We start from the raw sequence: 24,001 nt of genomic DNA, 5'->3' as shown, positions 1-24,001 counted from the left end.
TAGATCCATGGTCCTGGTTTTCTCAGTGCCTAACAGTGCTATCAGATATTGTAGGGCATACTAAAGATGTTCTCCTAATGGATAATTATAGGCACATGATAAAATGTACACTAATGAGAATAAATGCTATTGTATAAAAATTCACCAGCTTCCCAAAGTGAATCTGCTCTGAATATACTGTTTCTTTTCTGGAATTGTATGAGTCTCTTTGTTGTGGCTGTGACAAAAATTCATTTTGAAAAAACAGGTAAAAGGGTCAATTATCCATTTATTGAATCCAAAGAAAGATTAAACAGCTAAACCTGAGATAAGCAAAGCACAACTAAGTCTAAGGAAGAACAGGAATAAGAATTGATTGCCTCTAATACCCTTGTCATCTCTCCTTTCATGTCTCTTGTAGACTTTATGTTCTTACTTGTACAGTTACCTGTTGGTTGTGTCAGGAAACATGGCTGCCAAAAGCACAGAATTTCATACTTTATAGTATAGATTCCATGATAGGAGAGGGACTAATTTTTACTCTCTAGATTCCAAATTTTAAAATCTTGGAAAAGATGTATTGGCTCAGCAAAAAGTTGCCTACCCAGTATCAACTAACCCTGGCCAGGCCCTGTGGGAACATGACAGCTCCCACATGTGGAAGAAGGTGGGATATAGGAATATTGAAGTTCCTAGGAGAATGGGGATAGTGAATAGGCAGTTTTACGAATGCCCACAATATATCAAAACTTGTAATATATAGGGTGACCAAATGAATGATGTAGTGAGAAAATTGTCCAATCTTGAGTCACTTTTTCTACCCCATTGGTAAGTGTATATATAGTTAAGATATTCTTAGTTAATAAAATCTACCCCCACCCCCACCTCTGGATTGCCCAGGAGTTGTAGGGAGGCTATAGATAGAATTCCAGCAATGCACTTTTTCTCTCTGTTACTCCCTACTATATACCTTTTTACTTATGGTTCTGTCTTCTTTCAACAACTTGAGACATATTTCACACACCATAAAATTCACACATTTGAAATGTACAGCATAATGGGTTTTGATATATTCATAGTTGTACAGCCCATACTATAAACCAATTTGAGAATATTTTCCATACCCCAAAAGAAAGCCCATGCCCATTGTCAGCCAGTGCCCATGGCTGTCCTTTCTCACCTTCTTCCCTTTCTGCCCCCACCTTCCAGGCAGCCACTTTCTGTCTATGGATTTGCCTCTTCTGGATATTTCATATAAATGGAATCATATACTATGTGGCAGTTATGTTTGGTTTCTTTCATTTAGCATAATGTTTTCATGGTTCATCTGTACTTCATTTTTATTTTTATTTATTTTTTGCTGAATAATATTCCATTGTATGGATATACTACATTTTAATTATCAGTTGCAAATTGGGATAGTGAAAGTGGGATTGAGGAATATTTCAGTTGTGGTGAATATGTCTGAAATTGCAGCCCATAAAACCCAGATAGAGTGGGCAGAAGTAAGGGAACCCAAAATAGAGGCAGTAGAACTAGAACTAGTGAATAGGAAGTTTTATAGAGATCAGAAATCCCAACAAAAACTACAGTAAGAATGATCTCCAGGTTATGATCTGGAGAATTTCTGTATTTAAAATATTGGATGTTTTGAAAAACTAAGACTCAACCTGTATAATGACATATTATGCCAGTATTTGATTTTCTAAACAGTAACTTTAGTTAAGAATATAATTGCTAAGGGGGCGCCTGGGTGGCTCAGTTGGTTGAGCGTCCGACATCAGCTCAGGTCATGATCTCCTGGTTCCTGTGTTCAAGCCCCGCATTGGGCTCTGTGCTGATAGCTCGGAGCCTGGGGCCTGCTTTGGATTCTGTCTCTCTCTCTCTCTGTCTCTCTCTCTCTCTCTCTCTCTCTCTCTGCTCTTCCTTTGCTCGTTCTCTGTGTGTGTGTGTGTGTGTGTGTGTGTGTCTCTCTCTCTGTCACTCAAAAATAAATAAACATTAAAAAAATTTTTTTAAGAATATAATTGCTAAGAATCTTGATAAATTGACCTTTGTATTATTTTAAATTGTAGCTAACTTTTGTTAAATTTGATGTTACAGATTTTCTTGTTTCTTAATTTAGTTACATCAATAAGCCATAGTCTCTACAAAAGCAAATATCTTTTCAGTTGTTCATAATAATTAGATTGTTCTGAAATGTTTGATTATAAAATATAAAATAATTTGCATTTTTAAATATATAATTTTCTTTAGGTTGCAGTGTAGGATTTTGGAAGTCCTTCCTCCATCACATCAAAATGGCTTTGCTAATGGACATATCAGCAGTGTAGATGGAGAAACTATTATCATCAGTGATAGTGATGATTCAGAAACACAAAACAGTTCTTTTCAAAATGGGTAAGTGATTTTTGTTAATTTTTTAACTGTGTATCAGATTGACTAGTGATATCCCATTGAAATAAGTTTTTCTTTAATCCTTCCTTTCTTCCTTTGTAATCATACAGTATAAAATCCATCTAGGAAATGTGGTTCAACAACACACATTAGAATTTTCAAGATTTAAAGCTACCTTGTTAATTGTAGTCAGCTGCTTAGGAGCACTTGAAGTTCACCTCATTCAATTGTACTTAACACATTCCATTTTTGTTTACTTGAGAAAATTCATTCTGTACTTTAATTATTATACTTAATTGCTTTATGGTGCATATGGTAAAGACACTAACTTTCTGAAATTCAGTCAGTTGACAACATGGGTCAGCTGAATGCTTCTGGAGAAAAATCCTACAAACACATGTAGATTGGCAATGTCGGGGCCCCTGGGTGGCTCAGTCGGTTAAGCATCTGACTTCGGCTCAGGTCATGATCTCGCGGTTAGTGAGTTTGAGCCCCGCATTGGGCTTTGTGCTGACAGCTCAGAGCCTGGAGCCTGCTTTGGATTCTCTCTCTCTCTGTCTCTCTCTCTCTCTCTCTCTCTCTCTCTCTCTCTCTCTCTCTCTCTCTCTCCTTTTCTGCCCCTCCCCTGCTCATGCTCTCTCTCTCTAAAAAATAAATAAACATAAAAGAAAAAGATTGTCATTGTCTACAGGTAAATTTAAAAATCTCAGCTGTCTTCAACTGATTAAAAGTCTTCTTACATGTTTTCATTCCACTCCCTCCTATTCTAAATCTTTATTGCTCCATTCTGTTCCTTCTCTGCCTTATAGGCATCTCAAACTTAAAAAAATTCTTTTTCCAGTCTATCTTATGTTTTTTTCCTTCCCTGTTGTCAGTGAACAGTGCAATAATATTCCAATAAGAAACCTGAGGCCGCTTTTTTTCTTTTGAGTATAGTTGACACACAGTGTTACGTTAGTTTCAGATTTAAGACGTAGTAATTTGGGGGTGCCAGCCTGGCTCAGTTGGTAGAGCAATGTGGCTCTTGATCTCTCAGGGTCATGAGTTCAAGCCCCACACTGGGTGTAAAGCTTATTTAGAAAAAAAAAAAAAGTAATTCAACATCTCTCTGTATATATGCTATATGACTTAGTGATTGAACGACTTTCTCTATACTTACATTATATGACATAGTGATTCAGTAACTCTCTCTATAGTCTCACCAAAGTATAGCTACTATCTATCACTATACAGTGCTATTACAATACCATTGACTATAATCCTACTGCTATACCTTTTTATTCCTGTTACTTATTCATTCCATAATTGGAAGGCTGTATCTTCCACTCCCCTCTACCCATTTTGCCCATCCCTTCATCCCTCTTCCCTCTGTCAACCATCAGTTTGTTCTCTGTACTTAGGTCTGATTCTGCTTTTTGTTTATTCATTTGATTTTAGATTCCACATATAAGTGAAATTATATGTTATTTGTCTGGCTTATTCCATTTAGCATAATACCCTCTAGTTCCATATATGCTGTTACAAATGGCAGGATCTCATCCTTTTTTATGACTGCCTAATATTCCCGTGTGTGTGTGTGTGTGTGTGTGTGTGTGTGTGTGTGTGTGTGTGTGTCTTTACTCATTCATCTATGGATGGACACTTGGGTTGTTTCCATATCTTGGCTGTTGTAAATAATGAAATAAACATAGGGATGGGGTGAATATATCTTTTTGAATTTTCTTTTGTTTTCATTGGGTAGGTATCCAATACAAGGAATTATTGGATCATATGGTATTTCTTTTTTTAAAAAAATTTTTTTAACGTTTATTTATTTTTGAGACAGAGAGAGACACAGCATGAACGGGGGAGGGGCAGAGAGAGAGGGAGACACAGAATCGGAAGCGGGCTCCAGGCTCTGAGCCATCAGCCCAGAGCCCGACGTGGGGCTCGAACCCACGGACAGCGAGATCGTGACCTGAGCCGAAGTCGGACGCTTAACCGACTGAGCCACCCAGGGGCCCCGTTATTTCTATTTTTAATTTTTTGAGGAACCTCCATACAGTTTTCCACAGTGGCTATACCAGTTAACATTCCTATCAAAGGGTTCCTTTTCCTCCACATTCTCACCAACACTTATTTCTTGTCTTTTTGATTTTTGCCATCCTGACAGGTGTAAGGTTTTGATTTGCATTTCCCTGATTATTAATGATGTTGAACATTTTTAAAATGTGTCAGTTTTCCATTAGTATGTGTTCTTTGGAAAAAATTCTATTCAAGTCCTCTGCCCATTTTTAATTAGATTATTTGGGGGGTTTTGGTGTTGAGTTGTATCAGTTCTTTATATATTTTGGATATTAACTCCCTGAGGCTACTCTTAACTACTTCCTTTATCGCCTTTGCTTCTGAAATATCAGTAACTGTCAAATTCCTTCAGAACCTTGTAATTCAACTTCTGACTTGAACTATTTTGTCTGATGTTTTTGAACTATTGTATCTATAACTGGCTTTTGAGCATTTGCTGTCTAGGCAGTGTGCTAAGTTCTTTACATGCATATTAGTCACTCCTAGAAGAATGTTGTAATCCTTATTTAACAAGAAGAACCTCTGCTTTAGAAATGTTAATTGGCATTGCACAAAGTCACCTAGCTAGTACATTGCCTGACAGAAAAAAAATGATTTTTAGATGAGTGAATGAAGCATGACATGGCCGTATATGTTAAGTCTTGATACATCGCATTTTTTGAGTTGCTACAATTAAGCAGAAAAAGAAATTAATAGGTCATTTGTGTCCCTCATTGAATATAGGGTTTATGATGCAAAACTATTGGGGATTATGTAGTTAATGTATATCCTTTAGCAGCTCTGACAGTAGTTCATGTGTTTTGTTTGGAGCGTATCAAAGATTGTAACCCTTAAGTGGAGTTAATTATATATTAGTTTATTTATTTATTTATTTATTATTTTTTTTAACGTTTATTTATTTTTGAGACAGAGAGAGAGCATGAACGGGGGAGGGGCAGAGAGAGAGGGAGACACAGAATCGGAAGCAGGCTCCAGGCTCTGAGCCATCAGCCCAGAGCCTGACGCGGGGCTCGAACTCACAGACCGTGAGATCATGACCTGAGTTGAAGTCGGACGCCTAACCGACTGAGCCACCCAGGCGCCCCTATTAGTTTATTTATTTTGAGAGAGAGAAAGCGCATGCATGCATGCACGCACAAAGAAAGAGGGAGAGAGAGAGAGAATTCCAAGCAGGTGAAGCCTGACACAGGGCTCAGTCTCACAGATAATGAGATCATGACCTGAGCTGAAATCAAGAGTCTGGATGCTTAACCAACTGAACTACCCAGGTGCCCCTGTAGTAACCCTTAACCTAATCTTCTAATTCTTGTAGGTGCTGTGAGGTGCTTAGGATGAGGAATGTCTAGACTCTTAGGTTCAGCACTCTATTATTCAGCTCATTAATGTCCTTTCTCTTCCTTATAGATTTGAATATGAACTACATGCATAGTTTGTGGCTAATTTGTTACTTTGAGTATAAAGCAAATTAATTCATAATTCCAGTTAGTAATAATAAATATTTTGCTTGTTATACAAAGCAAATTAATTCATAATCCCAGTTAGTAATAGTAAATATTTTGCTTGTTATATGTGCCATTTAGAGCACTTGTGCCACTTATAACAAGCTTATCACAGAATAGTACTGAATTTGACCATAATTTCCTATCTAAATATGTTGTGCCTTATCCCGTGAATATAGGTACTTGGGACAGACCCTTGCGGTAGGAAAAGTGAGTAAGCTGGTCAATTACTTTATTCACAGATATTTTAACTTGTTTGTGATTCTCAAAAAATCTGAGCCTTCGCTATACATCAGCATCATAAAATGCCTACTTGTTTGTAGATTTGCTACCACTGTATCCTAAGATACCAGGAAAGGTGAAAAATAGTCATCTTTGGACCTTTGTTCTTTTATTTCTATTAATTCAGTAAGTAAGAAATTTACCTTGTCTTGGTTGCTCCCTGACAATAAAACATAATATAGAGTTTTTCATGTTTCAGTAGGGGACTTGAAGGGATGGGAATGGAACAGTTATTGGCATTTTCCATGAGTTGAGCTGTATAAAGGCACCCACATGTACGTTTTCTTATTTTATTCCTCAGAACCATTCTAAAAGGGTAGATGATCATTTTCTTATATCATTGAGGAGAAATGGAAGTTCAGAGTTAGAAAAGTTTTCCAGCATCATAGTTCATAATATCTGCAAGACATACTAAGGCAGCGTATTTAGAATTAAACATATTTAGAGGCGCCTGGGTGGCTTGGTCGGTTAAGCGTCCGACTTCGGCTCAGGTCATGATCTCACGGTCCATGAGTTTGAGCCCTGTGTCGGGCTCTGTGCTGACAGCTCAGAGCCTGGAGTCTGTTTCAGATTCTGTGTCTCCCTCTCTCTCTGCCCCTCCCCCGTTCATGGTCTCTCTCTGTCTCAAAAATAAATAAACATTAAAAAAAAAATTTTTTTTTAAAGAATTAAACATATTTAGAATTTACATAGATCATTAAGATGATCACCAGCGTTTTTTGAGGGAGTGAAGGGTTAAGATATATATATATAACATAATATTTTCTGTTTTAACCATCTTAAGTGTATAATTCAATGGCATTAATTGCATTCACCGTGTCGTACCTCTATCACCACTATTCCCAAAACCTTTTCTTTACCCCAGACAGAAACTCTGTGCCCATTAGGTAGTAATTCTACATTCCCTTCTCTCCCTCCATCACCTAGTAACCTCTAATCTGCTTTCTGTCTCTATAAATTTACTCATTCTAGATATTTCATATAAGTGGAGTGATACTGTATTTGTTCTTTTGTGTCTGTCTTATTTCAGTTAGTACTATTTTTCAAATTACATCCATGTTGTAGCATGTTGAGATTTATGATAGAGCCTTTGGTATACCTGTCTAAATATACTTTAGAATGAGATGAGGCTAATTTTTGTAATCATTCCTTTTTAGGGCTGAATATTCCCTTGTATGTATATACTACATTATATTTATCCATTCAAGTGATAGACATTTGAGTTTCCACTTTTTGGCTATTATGAATAATGCTGCAGTGATTATTGATGTACCAGCACGTATTCAAGTCCCTATTTTAAATTCTTTTGGGTATATACTCAAAAGTGGAATTGCTGAGTCATATGACAATTGCTTAACTTATTGAGGAACTGCCAAACTGCTTTTCACAGCACCTCCACTATTTTACATACTTAACAGCAATATATAAGGATTCCAATTTGTCCACATCTTCACCAGCACTCACTATTTTTCGAGTGTTTTGATTATAGCCATCCTAGTGGGATTAAGTGGTATGTCATTGTCATTTTGACTTGAATTTCCTTAATGACTAATGATAATGAGCCTCTTTTCACGTGCTTACTGTCATTTGTGTATCTTCCTTGGAAGATATACAAGTCCTGTACCAATTTTTACATTGGCTTATTTGTCCTTTTGTTCAATTATGAGTTCTTTATATATTCTAGTCATCAGAATTTTTTAAATAGAATATTTTGATACATTTGGGGGAGCATATTCATTAATTTTTTCGAAGTTAGTTTTACATCAGTAAAAGTAAGAAATTAAAGGCTTGACTTTTTATAAAGTTGCTTTCTCTCAGAACAACATATTATTAGCTTACTCCTCAGTCTGGGCATGGACTGCAGAATCTGATTGAATTAAACAGTAAACTACATATTTACCTTTGTAGGTCAGCTTTTGTTGGCGGGCAGCAGTCAGGGTTTTAGGAAGGAGGTTACTTATTTATTTTGAGGATGGGTATTAACACCTTAAACATATGTTTCTTAAACTAAGTTTGTGAAAGAGACTGAGAAAATTGTTAACTCTTCTTATCACAAAGCCATGGACAAAGTCATGGACATCGCAGCCTTATACATTTTAGTGCTCTTTGACCCTCAGCTTAACATTCTTGCAGAACTCTCCAACATCTTTGCCAGAACTGGGTTCTAGAATAACAATATGAAGTAATTTTCTCCTTCGGCTATTTACCATGGGATTCATGACAGAGCCTTTGCTGTACGGATCTAAATATACTTAAGAATGAGATGAGGCTAATTTTATACAGTTAGGATACTTTGTGTAGATTATATAATATAAAGAATAGTTTAAATTTAAAATTATTTATTTTATGTATATATAAGCAAATTTTATTTTAAAAATTGACTTGCTACTCTCACAATTGTAGCAGTAAATAAAAGTTAAGGCTAGAGAAGATAATTTAATTTACATCATATAGAACATAACAGATTTAGGGTTTTATCTGTTAGTCCTGCTCTTTGAAACATGCATATTGTGTATCTGCTCTTAGTGTTCCTTTACTCATCTCATGTTTGCCCATCAAGTGTGGATTGAGTAATGTTATACTTATGTCTACTATTGTTCCTCTCCCTTCAAAGTTACTAAAATATTTAAAGAAAATTTATATTTGAAAACCCTCACATCTTGTTGAGAACGGTCTCTGTAACTACATGATACAAATTTCCTTTCTTAATGAAAGAGCCAAGTACAATTTGCTCCTTTGCAATCACAAATTCTCTGAAAATTGAACTAAATTGATAGTACCAACTAAAACAGTCCTGAAAGTCCTGAAAATATTCACTAGCTTACCATCTGATTTTAGTAGGCAGGTATGCCAAGTATACGTCAGTGTGTTTAGTTGCTTTTAGGGTTTGTAGAAGAAACTAAGTACAGTATCTGTAGCAACTCAGATTGGTAGGTAAATAACACTTTGTAATAATATACTCTGTCTGCTATTGTGATTTAAGGCTTTACAAATTTAAGGCCCTTTACAATGGATCAGTGTTTTATGCAGTCCTATCTAGGCAGGTATTATTTAAAGTTTTAAAATATCATAAAAACATTATCCTAACTTGAAAATAGTACATGAACAAGATACATTTTTGGTAACATCTTATATCCTAGTGGTAATTTGCAAGAGCACAAGGAAACACTAGGAACCTTGAGGAATATATTGTATATCCTGTTTAAAATTCTTTATGTACTGACTTTCTTCATGCAGTGTAATCTGACTGTATTGTTAACCTGCTTAATTGTTAGTAAGATTACAGAATCTGAGTGTTATTTTTAAAGAAGTGGACCTAATTGTTTTGCTAATTGTAATTCATATATGAAATTTTAATGTATGAGAAGGTTAGCATTTGAAATTAAAACAAAAAAACCCATAAGTAACCATTTGTGCTGAAAGCTTAATTATCTGGTCTTTTGTCATTTCTATTGTACTGTTATAGAAAAAATTTTAATTGCTTTTGTATTACCAATATTACCATGGAATAGCAACAAATGGAATTTCCATTTTGAGAAAATAAAAGTAGAACTGAAATTTAACATATATAATGGGCATATTGAAATATTATATATTTATAAAATAAATGATAAAATTTTATGAATGAATCATTGGAATAGCAATCTGATTTCTATAAATGTAACATTAGGTGTTAGTGTGCTATATAGAACTGGTAACAGATCTGCACTTGTTGGCAATAAAATCAGTCCATTAGTCACAGTCATGGTTAAGGTCACTACATTCCATTTAGTATTCCAGCTGTTTAGGCCTAGGCTTTAGGAAGCAAGGAAGAAAAATTATTAAAATGGGGATTCTTTTTAATATTGTCTTTTATATTCCTGTCTTATAGGTGAATCCATATGATAAGCAGTTTCTGTTGGTCTCTAGTAACTGTACTTCTTTGGAAAGAATCCAATTATGATTTTTATCCTGTATAGAGTTTTGTGTAAGAGTTACAACAAAACCCCCATAAGAATATTTGCACTGATTGGAAAAAAAGATTTTGATTCTATTATGCTTTATTTTCACAAATGAATTTCATGACATAGCAAGAAAAAACAAAAAAATAATTTTATACATGAAAAGTCACATTTTTATAGCCTTAAATCCATTAAGATAAAGTCCACAAACAAGTTTTCTATAAACAAATAATATATAAACAAATTTATAATTATGACTTAAAATTATGTACTGCCACTTTTAGTAATCTTTTAATTCTACTTGATCATCCCCTATATGTATACAATGGTAGTGATTAATTGCTAAGTTAACACCTCTTCAGAAAACTATATTAAGATTAAAAACTCAGTCAATCAAATCTGTTGTTCTTGAACACCTGCCACTGATTCATTAAAACTTGTTTTTCTTTTTTCCCCTCTTTTCATTTCAAGAAATTCCTTTATTGGAAACCCACATCAGTATTGTTCTCTGAACACTTAGAGTTCTCTCTCTTTGGCTCTTTTGGAACAGTGCTTTTCAAACTGCAGATTATGGCCTCATGTATGTTGTGAAATTAATTTAATGAGGAACTTTAATAGAATAGAAAATATTAGATTGCATTTCATATAGTCAGGGTGAATGATTAAATATATCTTCTAGTTTCTGTGTATCCTGGGTCTCCATCTAAAGATCCTTGGTCTTCCAACTAGGAACTTAATGCTGTTAAAGGTGAACACTTCAGTTTTATTTGTGTGATTGTCTCCTTCATCCCTTTTGTGTGGAGTCTCTCCCCACCCCCCACTTTGTGTTTACTGTATTTATATCACTTTGACTGTATCTGACCCTCATTGCTGAATGCTTCCTTTGTCATCATTTCATATCATTTTCTTCTCAGTAACCCTTACTTACACCCCTGTTACATATGCACTTGCATGCACAGGGGCAGCTTTTTAAGAGTCCAACCATTTGTCTCCCTGCTGCACCACTACCACCTTAGTCTGTTGTGCCATCAGTTCTCACTTGGTTCATTGCATTAGCTTTCTAAAGAATATCTTTGTTTGCACTCTTGCCCCGTAGTCTGGCAGCCAGAGTCATCTTTCTGATCTGATAAGTTAAATCATTATCACCCCATTTTTCAGTATCCTCTAGTGTCTTTTCTGAGTAAAATCTAAATGGTGGCCTATAATCTAGCCCTTCTATCTCCTCTCTGGCTGTATCTTCTTTTATTCTCCTTATTTATTCTGCTTCTTGTAGAAACCATGCCTACATCCACCCCAGGGCCTTTACACTCCTTTCTCTCTTCCTTTAAACTTATTTTCAAGATTTTCTCATGAGTTACTCCCTCTTTTCTTTCAGATCTCTGCTTAAACGTTAACTTCCTATAAGCCCTATCTGGTCAATTTATCAGGACTGTCACTATCTAAAATAGAGTACCTCTACCTGGCAGTGTATTCCCTTGATAGCACTTACCACCTACTCTGTTGTGTATTTTTGTTTGTTTGCCTGTATCTCCCCAATATAGTTCTATTTTGTTCACTACTTAATCCTTATTGTTTAGTATTTGGCACATTATAGGCTTTTAACTATTTATTGGATAGATGGATGAATGCATCCTCAAAGGGAAGAAAAGATGAGAAGTTGGTGGAGGCAAGGATTAAAGGTATAGCCTCTGCCAGGTCTTAAAAGAGAGTAAACTACATTATCTCCACTTTTGCTCTTGGATTACATAGCTATGAAGAAGAAAGCTTAAAAGCAAATTCAAGAGCTATTTTGTTTACAAATTTATCTTATCTAAACTCGGTACTCAGTGCTTACTCATCTCTAGTTGATTTCTTCACACAGGAAAATTTATTGAATGAGTGAAATACCTACCTAAGATAAAATAGTGCTTTGTACTATTTTGGCTAATAAACTTGTGAAGGATGTCAGTAACATAAAATTCTAGTTAAACTGGGGTGCCTGGGTGGCTCAGTCGGTTAAATATCTGACGTCAGCTCAGGTCATGATCTCATGGCTCATGAGTTTGAGCCCCGCGTCGGGCTCTGTGCTGACAGCTCAGAGCCTGGAGCCTGCTTCGGATTCTATCTCCCTCTCTCTCTGCTCTTCCCCCGCTCACACTCTGTCTCTCTCTCAAAAATAATAAATATTAAAAAAAAATTTTTTTAATCCTAAACTAAAAACTCCTTAGATTCTGTGACTGTATGTTCTTAGAAACTAGATTTAAAAGCTCACATTTTCAGACGAATTATTAACTGATTTGTGTCTTTGCTCTTTTTAGGAAGAAAAAAGATGCAGTTGACCCCTTATTATTCAAGTACAAGGTGCAACCCACTAAAAAAGAATTGTATGAGTGTGCTATTGTTAAAGCAACACAGATCAGGTAAAACTTGGTTTCTATCTATGCTGGTTTAAAAGACAATAATTATGTTTGATTAAGAAGATTCACTATATGGGCGCCTGGGTGGCTGAGTTGGTTAAGCGTCTGACTGTTGATTTTGGCTCAGGTCATGAACTCATTGTTTGAGCCTTGCCTCAGGCTCCACGCTGGCAGTGTGGAGTCTGCTTGGGATTATCTCTCTCCCTCTCTCTCTGCCCCTACCCCACCCTAAATAAATAAATAAATAAATAAATAAGGGGTGCCTGGGTAGCTCACTCAGTTAAGCGTCTGACTTGGGCTCAGGTCATGATCTCTCGCGGTTGGTGAGTTCGAGCCCTGCGTGTGGCTCTGTGTTGACAGCTCAGAGCCTGGAGCCTACTTCAGATTCTGTGTCTCCCTCTCTCTCTTCCCCTCCCCCGCTTGCACTCTGTCTCTCTCAAAAATAAATTTAAAAGGTTAAAAAAACAAAAACACCACATGTGGCTAGTGGGTGCCATGTAGGACAATATCATTCTTGAGGACTAGTATATTTATTCAATAGTCAAAAGATAATTACCTTCTTATTGTCATGTACTGTATGTATGGTGCTGGGATAGCACAGTAAACCAATCCTTTCTTTCCTATAATCCTTTCTATATGAAAAGAATATACATTTTGAGGAGGCTACTACTTTAAAACTTCTGTCTTGTTCATTCACTCATAGAAGCTTTTAATTTGACTTTTTCTTGAAAGGAATACATTGAATTCAGTTAAAACATTTACTTTCTGAGGCACCTGGGTGGCTCAGTCAGTTAAGCGTCTGACTTTGGCTCAGGTCATGATCTCACTGTTCGTGGGTTTGAGCTCCTCATTGGGCTCTACGTGGAGCCTGTTTAGAATTCTCTCTCTCCTCTCTCTCTCTCTCTCTCTCTCTCTCTCTCTCTCTCTCTCTGTGCCCCTCCCTTGTGTGTGCTCTCTCTCTCTCAAAAATAAATAAACATTAAAACAACAACAACAACGTTTACTTTCCTTCCAGAACTTTTCCAGAAATATTTGAATGTTTGGAGTTTGTTTTGTTTTGTTTTTGGTGGTGCTATGTTTGTGTTTTTCTCAATTTGGGGCCAAGGAGAATCAAAAATAGCAAATTTTTAGAATATTTTTTTGAGAGAGAGAGAGAGCTCAGACACATGTGTGAGCCAGGGAGGGGCAAAGGGAGAGGGAGACAGAATCTCAAGCAGGCTCCATGACACGGGGCTCAATCCTCACAACTGTGAGATCATGACCTAAACCAAAAGTAAGAGTTGGTTGCTTAACCAACAGAGCCACCAGGTGCCTCTGTTTTTAGAATCTTAATCCTGTGAATTTATTTTAGAATTTGATAAAACCTGTGGTCAAGAATGTTCAAAATATCCATTTAAATGTTGACAGTATTATGTGACATCTGGTAATCTACTGACTTTAATTTTTTTAAAGAATTTTAATGGTGGTATTTGGAGGAATGATCATCTAATTTTAAAAAATTTGGTTTACTCTCTGTAGTATATTTTCCTTGAGGTTTATTTGATTTCTAAGTGGTTCTTAAGCACCAAATGCATATACTATTTTTGTAACAGACATTTATAATAGATCCACTTGAGTAGATATTATAACATTCTACATAAATATTTGTGAAGTTTCTCATAACTTCTACATAAATACCATTGGAAAATGAATTGTCCTTTCCCTAGGCTTGAAATGAAGGTTATGGGTTTACAGAGATTATAGAGTTCAAACTGAATTCTTTTATACTAACACTTTACTCTTTCTCCTCCTTTTTCCACTATAGCCGGAGAAAACACCTATTTTCTCGTGATAAATTAAAGCTTTTTCTGAAGCAACACTGTGAACCACAAGATGGAGTCATTAAAATTAAGGTAATCAGAGCAGTGAAATTATTTGTTGGAAGGAAGAAGAGAGAGAAATGGGCTGTTACATAGTTAAAACATCGCAGAAATTTTTTTTTTTTAGAAAGAGAGAACATGGGCAAAGGCAGTGGGCAGAGGGAGAGAGAGAGAGAATCCCAAACAGGCTCCATGCCCAAAACGGAGCTCAATGCAGGGCTTGATTCCACAACCATGAGATCATGACATGAGCCAAAATCAAGAGTTGGATGCTTAACCAACTGAGCCACCCAGGCACCCCAGAAATGTTATTTCAAAGTTGATTGAAAATAGTTCTTTTTGGGGTGCCTGGGTGGCTCAGTCGGTTAAGCAGCCGACTTCGGCTCGGGTCATGATCTCACGGTCCGTGAGTTCGAGCCCCGCGTCGGGCTCTGTGCTGACAGCTCAGAGCCTGGAGCCTGTTTCAGATTCTGTGTCTCCCTCTCTCTGACCCTCCCCCGTTCATGCTTTGTCTCTCTCTGTCTCAAAAATAAATAAACATTAAAAAAAAAAAATTAAAAAATAAAAAAAAAGAAAATAGTTCTTTTTATCTGTAGCCAATTGTTACTAATTTTCTCTCTGTTTAAGGATTAAATACTATTTTGCAATTGCTAGAATTACTAGGTGGCTCAGGTAGTGTACTTTTTTTCCCCTTGTAAAAAAAAAAAATCAACCAAGACAGGTGATAATAGATGGAAAACTTAGAAAATGTTATAGGGGAAGGAGGCAACTATATTTTTCTAAGTGTGGTTCTGGCCTACAAAAATAAGTTCAATACACAATGGAGTACTATGTGGCAATGAGAAATATGGCCCTTTGTAGCGACGTGGATGGAACTGGAGAGTGTTATGCTAAGTGAAATAAGCCATACAGAGAAAGACAGATACCATATGGTTTCACTCTTATGTGGATCCTGAGGAACTTAACAGGAACCCATGGGGGAGTGGAAGGAAAAAAAAAAAAAGAGGTTAGAGTGGGAGAGAGCCAAAGCATAAGAGACTCTTAAAAAATGAGAACAAACTGAGGGCTGATGGGGGGTGGGAGGGAGAGGAGGGTGGGTGATGGGTACTGAAGAGGGCATCTTTTGGGATGAGCACTGGATGTTGTATGGAAACCAATTTGACAGTAAATTTCATATATTTAAAAAAAAACAAAAATAAGTTCAAAGAACAGATCCTACTGGATAAGAAAACAATATATATAATAAAAAGAACATCAGAGACCAATACTAAGCAGATGGGTTATATTTTATTCAGAAACATTAAAAGGGAAAAATCAAGTTTAGAAATCTCACATGTGTAACGAAAGTTAAATGGTAAAACAAAAACTAATTTTTTTAATTGAGAAATACTTTACTTATATTGGGAGAAATACTACATAAAAAAGCAGTGGGATGGGTAGAGGGATGTATGCATGTGTCAAAAATCAGCTACCGTATGATTAAGATTTGTGTAACTCATAATATGTGTTATATCAAAAGGAAATAAATGTTTAAAAAAGAATATATGAATTTACTCTGTGAAAAATAGCATTTAAGATCTCTAGAGACCAAGATAGATTATTTAACAAATAAAACTGGGACACTTGGTTAACTTTGGAAAAACAAAGTTAGATCTAACACAAAGGAGGGAAAAAAGGAAATGAAATGAAACAATTCTTAATGTTATGCATACTAAAGAGCAAGAGGAAAGAAATACCAAGGATAAGACTGATTTGAAATATAAACTTATTTAGGTTTAAAAACATCATGAGGGGCACCTGGGTGGTTTAGTCACTTAAGCATCTGACTCTTGATTTTGGCTCAGGTCATGATCTCACCGTTCATAAGTTCGAGGCCGGCTTCAGGCTCTGTGTGAATGGTGTGGAGCCTGCTTGGGATCCTCTCTCTCCCTCTCTCTACCTCTCCCTCACTTGTGCACATGCTGTCTCTCTCTCGGAATAAATAAATAAACAAAAAAATAAGTAAATAAATAAAAATGTAATGAATGCATTTCAAGGGCAAAGTGCTAGAAGAAAACTACTTTCAGTTAATACAGTGAGGAACTCAAATCAATTAGAAAAACATAAGTACCCCAGTAGAAAAATAGACAAAATAGGCATGATCAAACTTCACAATGGATGAAATATAAAAACTTAAAAGCATAAGATAGAATCATCTGAAAAATAATTTTTTTAATGTAAGCATATTTATGTATTTGTCTTGATAATAAGAAAATGCTTAAATTGTGCTCAATCTGTGCATCATTTAAAACCACAGGTAGCCATGTTAAAAGGAAGCTTCCAAAAAGCTAATGAATCAAATACTTGTGAGAAGTGTCTAGAACAGTACCTAGCACAGGGAGGCAGTCAGCCAGTATGTGAATAGTTAGTTGTGGTATGTGTATCATAAATAGCAAGTTGACCAATTTCCCTAATTTACAAAAATCTCTTAGTATCAATTAACAAAAACAACCCAATTGGGAAAAAATGATAAAGAGCATCAGCGGTTTTTTACCAAGGAAAGTAGTCAATAAACATGAACAGAAGTTCAGCGTAATAAATACATGAAAATTAGGGGTGCCTGGGTGGCTCAATTGGTTAAGCGTCCAACTGTTGATGTCAGTGCAGGTCATGATCTGGCAGTTCATGAGTTCGAGCCCCACATCGGGCTCTGTGCTGATGGTGGAGAGCCTGCTTGGGATTCTGTCTCTGCCACTCCCCCGTTTGTGCTTTCTCTCTCTCTCAAAATAAATAAACATAAAAAAATTGTTTTAATAAGTAAATGAAAGTTAAAGTGACAGTAAACAATTTTCTCTTTGAGTAACAAAAGATTATTAGTGGGTTTTCTAGTGTACTTGCATACATGTTGCAAGCACATATGCATACACACACACACCCCCAAAGACAATAAAGTTTGATCCTGATGTGGTAAGTGTAGTCTGCTGTTAGGAGTGCTAAAAGAACACAAAGATATATTAGTTTATTGTGTATTATGTATGTATAAATAAGGAACATTGGCAATTAATGTATTAAAGCCTTTTTTTTTTTTTAACGTTTTTATTTATTTTTGAGACAGAGAAAGACAGAGCATGAATGGGGGAGGGTCAGAGAGAGAGGGAGACACAGAATCCGAAACAGGCTCCGGGCTCTGAGCGGTCAGCACAGAGCCCGACGTGGGGCTCGAACTCACGGGCCGTGAGATCATGACCCGAGCCGAAGTCGGACGCTTAACCGACCAAGCCACCCAGGCGCCCCTTAAAGCCTATTTTGACCTTTTTTGAGCATATATATTTGAAAAGAAACCACTCATATCTTTATACGTATGGGCATTTGTATATTCAGGCGTTATATATATGGGATAGTCAACAACCATCTTAATAGACTTTAATGTAGAATCTTTAAATAGAGTCTTGATTTATTATGATGGCCAGAACTAATTGAATTTTAAATGTTAAAAGCTATGTTCTATCCACTAAGATTACAATTACTACATAGAAAATTTAATCCCCAGTTTAAGTGTTTCAGTTTTGTTAAAAATTTAAACTTTTGTATCATTTTCTTACACATTTTCTGAAAGATATTTCTATAAGTAGCATGTTTTCTTCTAGAGAAAGAAAGAATAATGATCTTGGCTGTTAGGCCAAAAGTAATCTTCAGAATTACTAATCAAAAATAAAAAGGTTAAAGTTGGACATGAATGAAAGGTGAACAGGTTCTGAAACTTTTTTGGATTTAACAGTTATCCTAGAACCACACCACTTCTGGTAGGAATGAGTTTGACTTCGGGATGCCTGGGGGGCTCAGTTGGTTAAGCATTCGACTTCGGCTCAGGTCATGATCTCACGGTTCGTGTGGGTTCGAGCCCCACATCCCGCCCTGTGCTGACAGCTCAGAGCCTGGAGCCTGCTTGGGATTCGGTGTCTCCCTCGTTGCTCCTCCCCCAGTCATGCTTTATCTCAAAAATGAATAAACATTAAAAAAAATTTTTTTTAATGTGTTTGACTTCTCTGAACTTAAACTCTGTATTGAAAGTTGATAATTTTTCAGCATTTCTGCTGTCTGCCACATCAACTTTAAAATTTGATAAAAGTCTTTAAAATAAAAAAAAAAGTCTTTAAGTTATCACCCTGAATGGGGGGGGGGCGGGGAATCTAAAATGTACAGCAGTTAAGAAATGGTTGAGAAAAAATTTATTGGGTTGATACAGTGGGTTTTTTTAAAGATTTTATTTTTACGTAATCTCTAACATCCAAAGTGGGGCTCAAACTTACAACTCTGAGATCAAGAGTCACCTGCTTCACTGACTGAGCCAGCCCAAGCACAGTGGACTTTAAATGTTAAGTCATTGGATTATTTATTTACATAGAAAATTCCATACAAAATTAGTCAAAACAAAGCAGACTGCAAAAGATTATTATATAAATGTAATTTTGTAATGGTTTTAGCATTTAAGAAACTGTTGAAACATCCTTGTGTATTTTATGTGAAAAAGTTCTTTGCATTGTGGTTTTCCTTCTGGTAAAGCTAATTAATAATAGATCAAGTAAATCAGCTAAAATGTGTAATACTGTATATTAACACATGAAATTCTATGTCGAAATCTTTTCAACCTGGTCTTTAACAGCAGTCATACATGACATTTTAGAGTACATCTATAAATGGTGTCCTAATTGTGTTATTATTGTACCCTATATGTTTTTTTATGAAGGCGTCATCTCTTTCAACATATAAAATAGCAGAACAAGATTTTTCTTATTTCTTTCCTGATGATCCACCCACATTTATCTTCAGTCCTGCTAACAGAAGAAGAGGGAGACCTCCCAAACGAGTATCTATTAGCCAGGTAAGTAGAGAATGGATAAAAACTACATTGTAGCTCTTAATAAAACTATTCATAATCAAGAGCAGTGTTTGGCTCCCCTCACCCACATAGCTTTAGGAAGGAACACATTCCTTCACATACAGTGTATGTACTGTGCGTTGAAAACTACTTAGCAGTGAGGCCTGTAGAAGTCTCAAGTGTGAATTAGACATAGCTTTAATGCCACAGGGATTTTATACCAAAGTGGAAGCAAGCATATAAGCAGTTACTGAAATACAGGGAATAAATCATGGAATCAAAACATGAAGAACGTTTAAAAAATATGAAATAATAAAAATATCACACTAAACAGGTTACACACCATTATGCTCACGAGAAGTACCATAAAAATAAATCCTTTTGGGGCGCCTGGGTAGCTCAGTTGGTTGCATGACTGACTTTGGCGCAGGTCATGATCTTGCAGTTTGTGAGTTCGTGCTCCGCGTTGGCTCTGTGCTGACAGCTCAGAGCCTGAAGCCTACTTCAGATTCTGTGTCTCCCCCTCCCTCTACCCTTCCCCTGCTCATGCTCTATGTCTATCTCTCAATAGTAAATAAATGTTAAAAAAATTTTTTTTAATAAAAATAAAATAAAATAAAACCTTGTGACATTAACATTGACCACAAGAATATTTTTGACATGCATTTCTTTCATATTTGATGTCTACGCCATTTAGTTTATAAGGTACCTTAGAAAAATTTTTTGTTTTTTCTAATGCATATATTTAAGGCTGTCCTTGTAGATTACCAGTTGTTTTTCCTGGGAGGTTTTTGTACTAATTTGTAGAACTATAGAACTAACCTCATATTCTGTATGTTACTATGATTAAAGTTATTAAAGTTTTGTTAGGCTTAGAATAAAACCTCACTGTAGTATAAGGAAAGTATAATTGATGAGAGTTTTAAAAATTGTATTATTATTGTAAGAACAAGGCAGACCATCTGTCTGAAAAGTTGTGGTGTTCTATAACTAGTTTCTCTGTTTGTTTTTTTAGGAGGACAATGTTGTTAATAAACAAACAATTGCAGGTTATAAGAACAAAGCTACTAAAGAAAGAGACAAACTTTTGAAGCAAGAAGAAATGAAGTCACTGGGTGAGTTTTAACATTCTCTTCAAAAACTGTTTAGGTACAGGAAAGAATATTTCTCTTTCTTTCTGAAATGGCATATTTCTGTTATTTGGGTTTTTTTTTTTTCCCTTGTAAGCATAAATATTTCTTGCCCCTTAGGTATCTATAAATTTTTATGATGAATAAAACCTGTGTTCATCTCTTAAAACAATATTTCAAGGGAGAGCATATCCCCTGTTAAACCAAGCTAATGCTTAGATTAAGCACAAATTGGAGTTTCCATGGCTTACAGACTGTTTGGGGCCATTTTTTTGCTTTATAAAACAGTGCTTTCCAGACGTGACTGTACATATGAATCACTTGGGAATCTTATTAAAATGAAGATTCTGAATTAGTAGGTCTGGGTGGGAGAAGAGATTCTGCTTTTCTAAAAAGGTCATACTTTGCTCCTGGTCTTAGGACCAGGGCTTCAAAGCAGGGCTTTGAAATAGCAGGTATGTTTGTCCCTGGTCAGTAGTTTGTCTTAAATGCAGCCAACTTGCTTTCCCATTTGAATCACCTGCTGGCTCCCTCCAGCAGTTTACAACACTTCTGAGTCTACTGATCCCATTTAACCATAAATTATTTCAGGAATTCTTTTGTTACATTAAAAAATGTGTTGTTTTCTGTCTGTGAACAGTTCTAAGTTTGACCTTCTCTACAGCTTTTGAAAAGGCTAAATTAAAAAGAGAAAAAGCAGATGCCCTAGAAGCAAAGAAAAAAGAAAAGGAAGATAAAGAGAAAAAGAAGGAAGAATTGAAGAAAATTGTTGAAGAAGAGAGACTGAAGAAGAAAGAAGAAAAAGAGAGACTTAAAATTGAAAGAGAAAAGGTATTCATTCAAGTATTTTAGCTATGCTGTCTATATAATAGTATTTTACATATTTAAATTCATAGTTAATTTATAAATGCTTTTACCACTTTGATTCACATTTCTAGTTGTTCATAGAGTGCTGGATAAACACTTGTTGATTTATCTCTCTTTTGCTTTGGAAAATTTAGTAATTTAAGGTTCAACATGTAAATACATGGCCTTTACACCCTAAAGCCCCTTAAGTACAATTTTAAAGTTGATTTTCTTCATTATTTAGACTTTCTAATTTAGGGAAAATGATATGCATAAAACTTGCAAAAGTAAAATATGTGATTAGAAAAAACACAATAAGATCAAGACCCCTGGTTGGTTCAGTCAGTTAAGTGTCCAACTCTTGATTTCAGTTCAGGTCATGATCCCAGGGTTGTGGGATTGAGCCCCGTGTCAGGCTCCATACTGAGCCTGGAGCCTGCTTAAGATTCTCATTCTCTCTCTCCCTCTCCCTCTCTCTCCCTCCCTCCCCCCTTTGCTCTCTCCCCGCTCTTGCTGTTTCCAAACAAAAAAACAAAATCTGCAAATAACCAGAAAGAGTGTTCTTATTCTCCTTGAAGAATAAAGTATCTGTAAAAATAGATTGCTCAGCAAATCTCTTATAATCTTTAGTAGTAGATATTCCCTAGAGAATTCTGTAGCTGGTTTCTTCCAGAGTCAGTCAGTGTCCTTGGTTTTCTGGGATTTTTACAAGTGGCCCTAGATGATCCTGTTACACACTGTGCTCATTTAAATTGCCTGTAGTTTCTTGAACTGTTTCAAATAGGCCATTGGTTAGGATGGGGATGGAAGTATCTAATACATGTACGCTCCAGAAAATTTAGAAGGGGGCACCTGGGTGGCTCAGTTGGTTAAGCATCACACTTCAGCTCAGGTCATGATCTTGAGGTTCATGAGTTCAAGCCCCATATTGGGCCATCAGGCTCTGTGATGACAGCTCGGAGCCTGGAGCCTGCTTCAGATTCTGTGTTTCCCTCTCTCTGTCCCTCCCCTGCTCGTGCTCTATCTCAAAAATAGACATCAAAAACAATTTAAAAAGGAAAGAAAAGCAACTGCACTTAAAAAAAATATTAGAAGAAAACCACTTGTAATCTAAATGGTAATGTTTAGAGGTAGCTTTTTTTTTTTTTTTTTTGGAAAGAGAGAGAACACAAGTAGGGGAGGGGCAGAAACAGAGAGGGAGGCATAGAGTCCGAAACAGACTCCAGGCTCTGAGCTTTCTGCCCAGAGCCCAGTGCATAGCTGGAACGCACGAGTTGCAAGATGATGAACTAAGCCGAAGTCAGACACCTGACTGAGCCACCCAGGTGCCCTGAGATCGCATTTTCTCCTAACACTTTGATTAATTTATTTCTAATCTTTATTCTGGGCCCTAAAAAAGAGAGATACAGCATTTATAATTTTGTATTTTTGTTTATTTAACATTATTGTAGGGCTGCTGGGTAGCTCAGTCTTAAGTGTCCAACTCTTGATTTTGGCTCCGGTCACTATCTCTCGTTTCATGAGATCAAATCCTACATTGGGCTCTGCGCTGACAGTCTGGAGCCTACTTGGGATTCTTTCTTTCTCCCCTTCTACCCCTTTCCTGCTTGCATGTGCACACATGCATATGCTCTCTCTCCCCCTTAAAATAAGTAAAAGTTTTAAAAACACGTTTTTAAAAATGTTGTAAGCCTACTTTCATGCTTAAATAAATAAACTAAGGTGGAATTTTTAGTGACTGTGTAACAGTTAATCAAAGAGATACAGATGAGTGCTTTATAATTTTTGCTCATAAATGATGATACCCTGTTCAAATTTATGAATAAGAGTCTTTCCTATTTTTGGATTATGTCCCTGGATAAATTTGTAGAAGTAGAATCTTATGTCAGAGGGTAAGAACATTTTAAAAATTTTCTATACAAACATATGTGGGTATTTGTTTGCTAAACATGTGCTTATTTACATTCTTAGCAACAGTGATTGAGAACACCCATCTTATTACATCCTACAAGAATTATCTGGGGTGGGGAGTGGAAGACTTAGTACAGCAGACTATTTAAAGCACAATGAATAAGTTCTGTAACTGTCTCTAGTCACTTTATGTTAAAAATTTGGTAAGTGCACATCTATTACCTTCAGTGGTCCTAAATTTCAAAGGAAGAGAATAATATTAACACACGTTAAACATTTATTGGAAAATAAGTATATAATGTAATAAATAAAAATTATTTATACTCTGCTTCACTGGAGACTTTTTAGGGTCATTATTTACTTTGCAGTTTCAAATACCAGAACCAAGAAGTATCAAAAGACCAAGTGAGCAAGAGAAATGGTCGGGAATAAAAGAAAAAGAAGTCCACCAACTGTGTTCTGATAATTGCTTTTACTTACTGGTCCCTCTGTGTATCCCTAAGCTGTTAGGGTTAAATGAATCTTGACAATAACAACTATATTTCAAATATAGGAGGAGGTTTTATTTTAGGTACTCTAATAATTTGTTACTTTACTTTGTCAGGATTTAATTGATTTGAAATAGGAGAGCTGCTGTAGGCAGAGTCAGATTGAATTAATATTTATCCAGGAGCTACTATGTGTGAGACATTTTCCATCTTTATAGCAGTTGTTTTGGCAGGTGTTGTTTTGATCAGTGGTTCTAACACTTTAGCATGCATCAGAATCACCAGAAAGATTTAATGAAAACATCAACTGTTGGGGCACCTGAGTGGCTCAGTCTGTTGAGTGTCCGACTT

At 36.0% G+C, this 24,001-nt stretch overlaps 1 protein-coding gene across 2 annotated transcripts in view; it reads left to right on the top strand.

Moving 5' to 3' along the window:
• Positions 1-24,001, top strand: part of BAZ1A (bromodomain adjacent to zinc finger domain 1A) — a 94,178-nt gene that overhangs the window by 31,318 nt on the left and 38,859 nt on the right. For both annotated transcript variants that reach the window (XM_053889348.1, XM_053889347.1), the window contains 6 exons: positions 2,236-2,379; positions 12,460-12,561; positions 14,363-14,450; positions 19,144-19,278; positions 20,291-20,390; positions 21,070-21,236. In XM_053889348.1, coding sequence (XP_053745323.1) covers positions 2,236-2,379; positions 12,460-12,561; positions 14,363-14,450; positions 19,144-19,278; positions 20,291-20,390; positions 21,070-21,236 — 736 coding nt within the window. The remainder of the gene's footprint in view (positions 1-2,235; positions 2,380-12,459; positions 12,562-14,362; positions 14,451-19,143; positions 19,279-20,290; positions 20,391-21,069; positions 21,237-24,001) is intronic.

The sequence above is a fragment of the Panthera pardus genome, unplaced genomic scaffold (assembly GCF_024362965.1).
Source record: "Panthera pardus isolate Hobbes unplaced genomic scaffold, ASM2436296v1 HiC_scaffold_24, whole genome shotgun sequence".
NCBI lineage: Eukaryota > Metazoa > Chordata > Mammalia > Carnivora > Felidae > Panthera > Panthera pardus.
The sequence above is the reverse complement of the archived record's forward strand: the minus strand, read 5'-3'. Positions and strand labels throughout refer to the sequence as shown.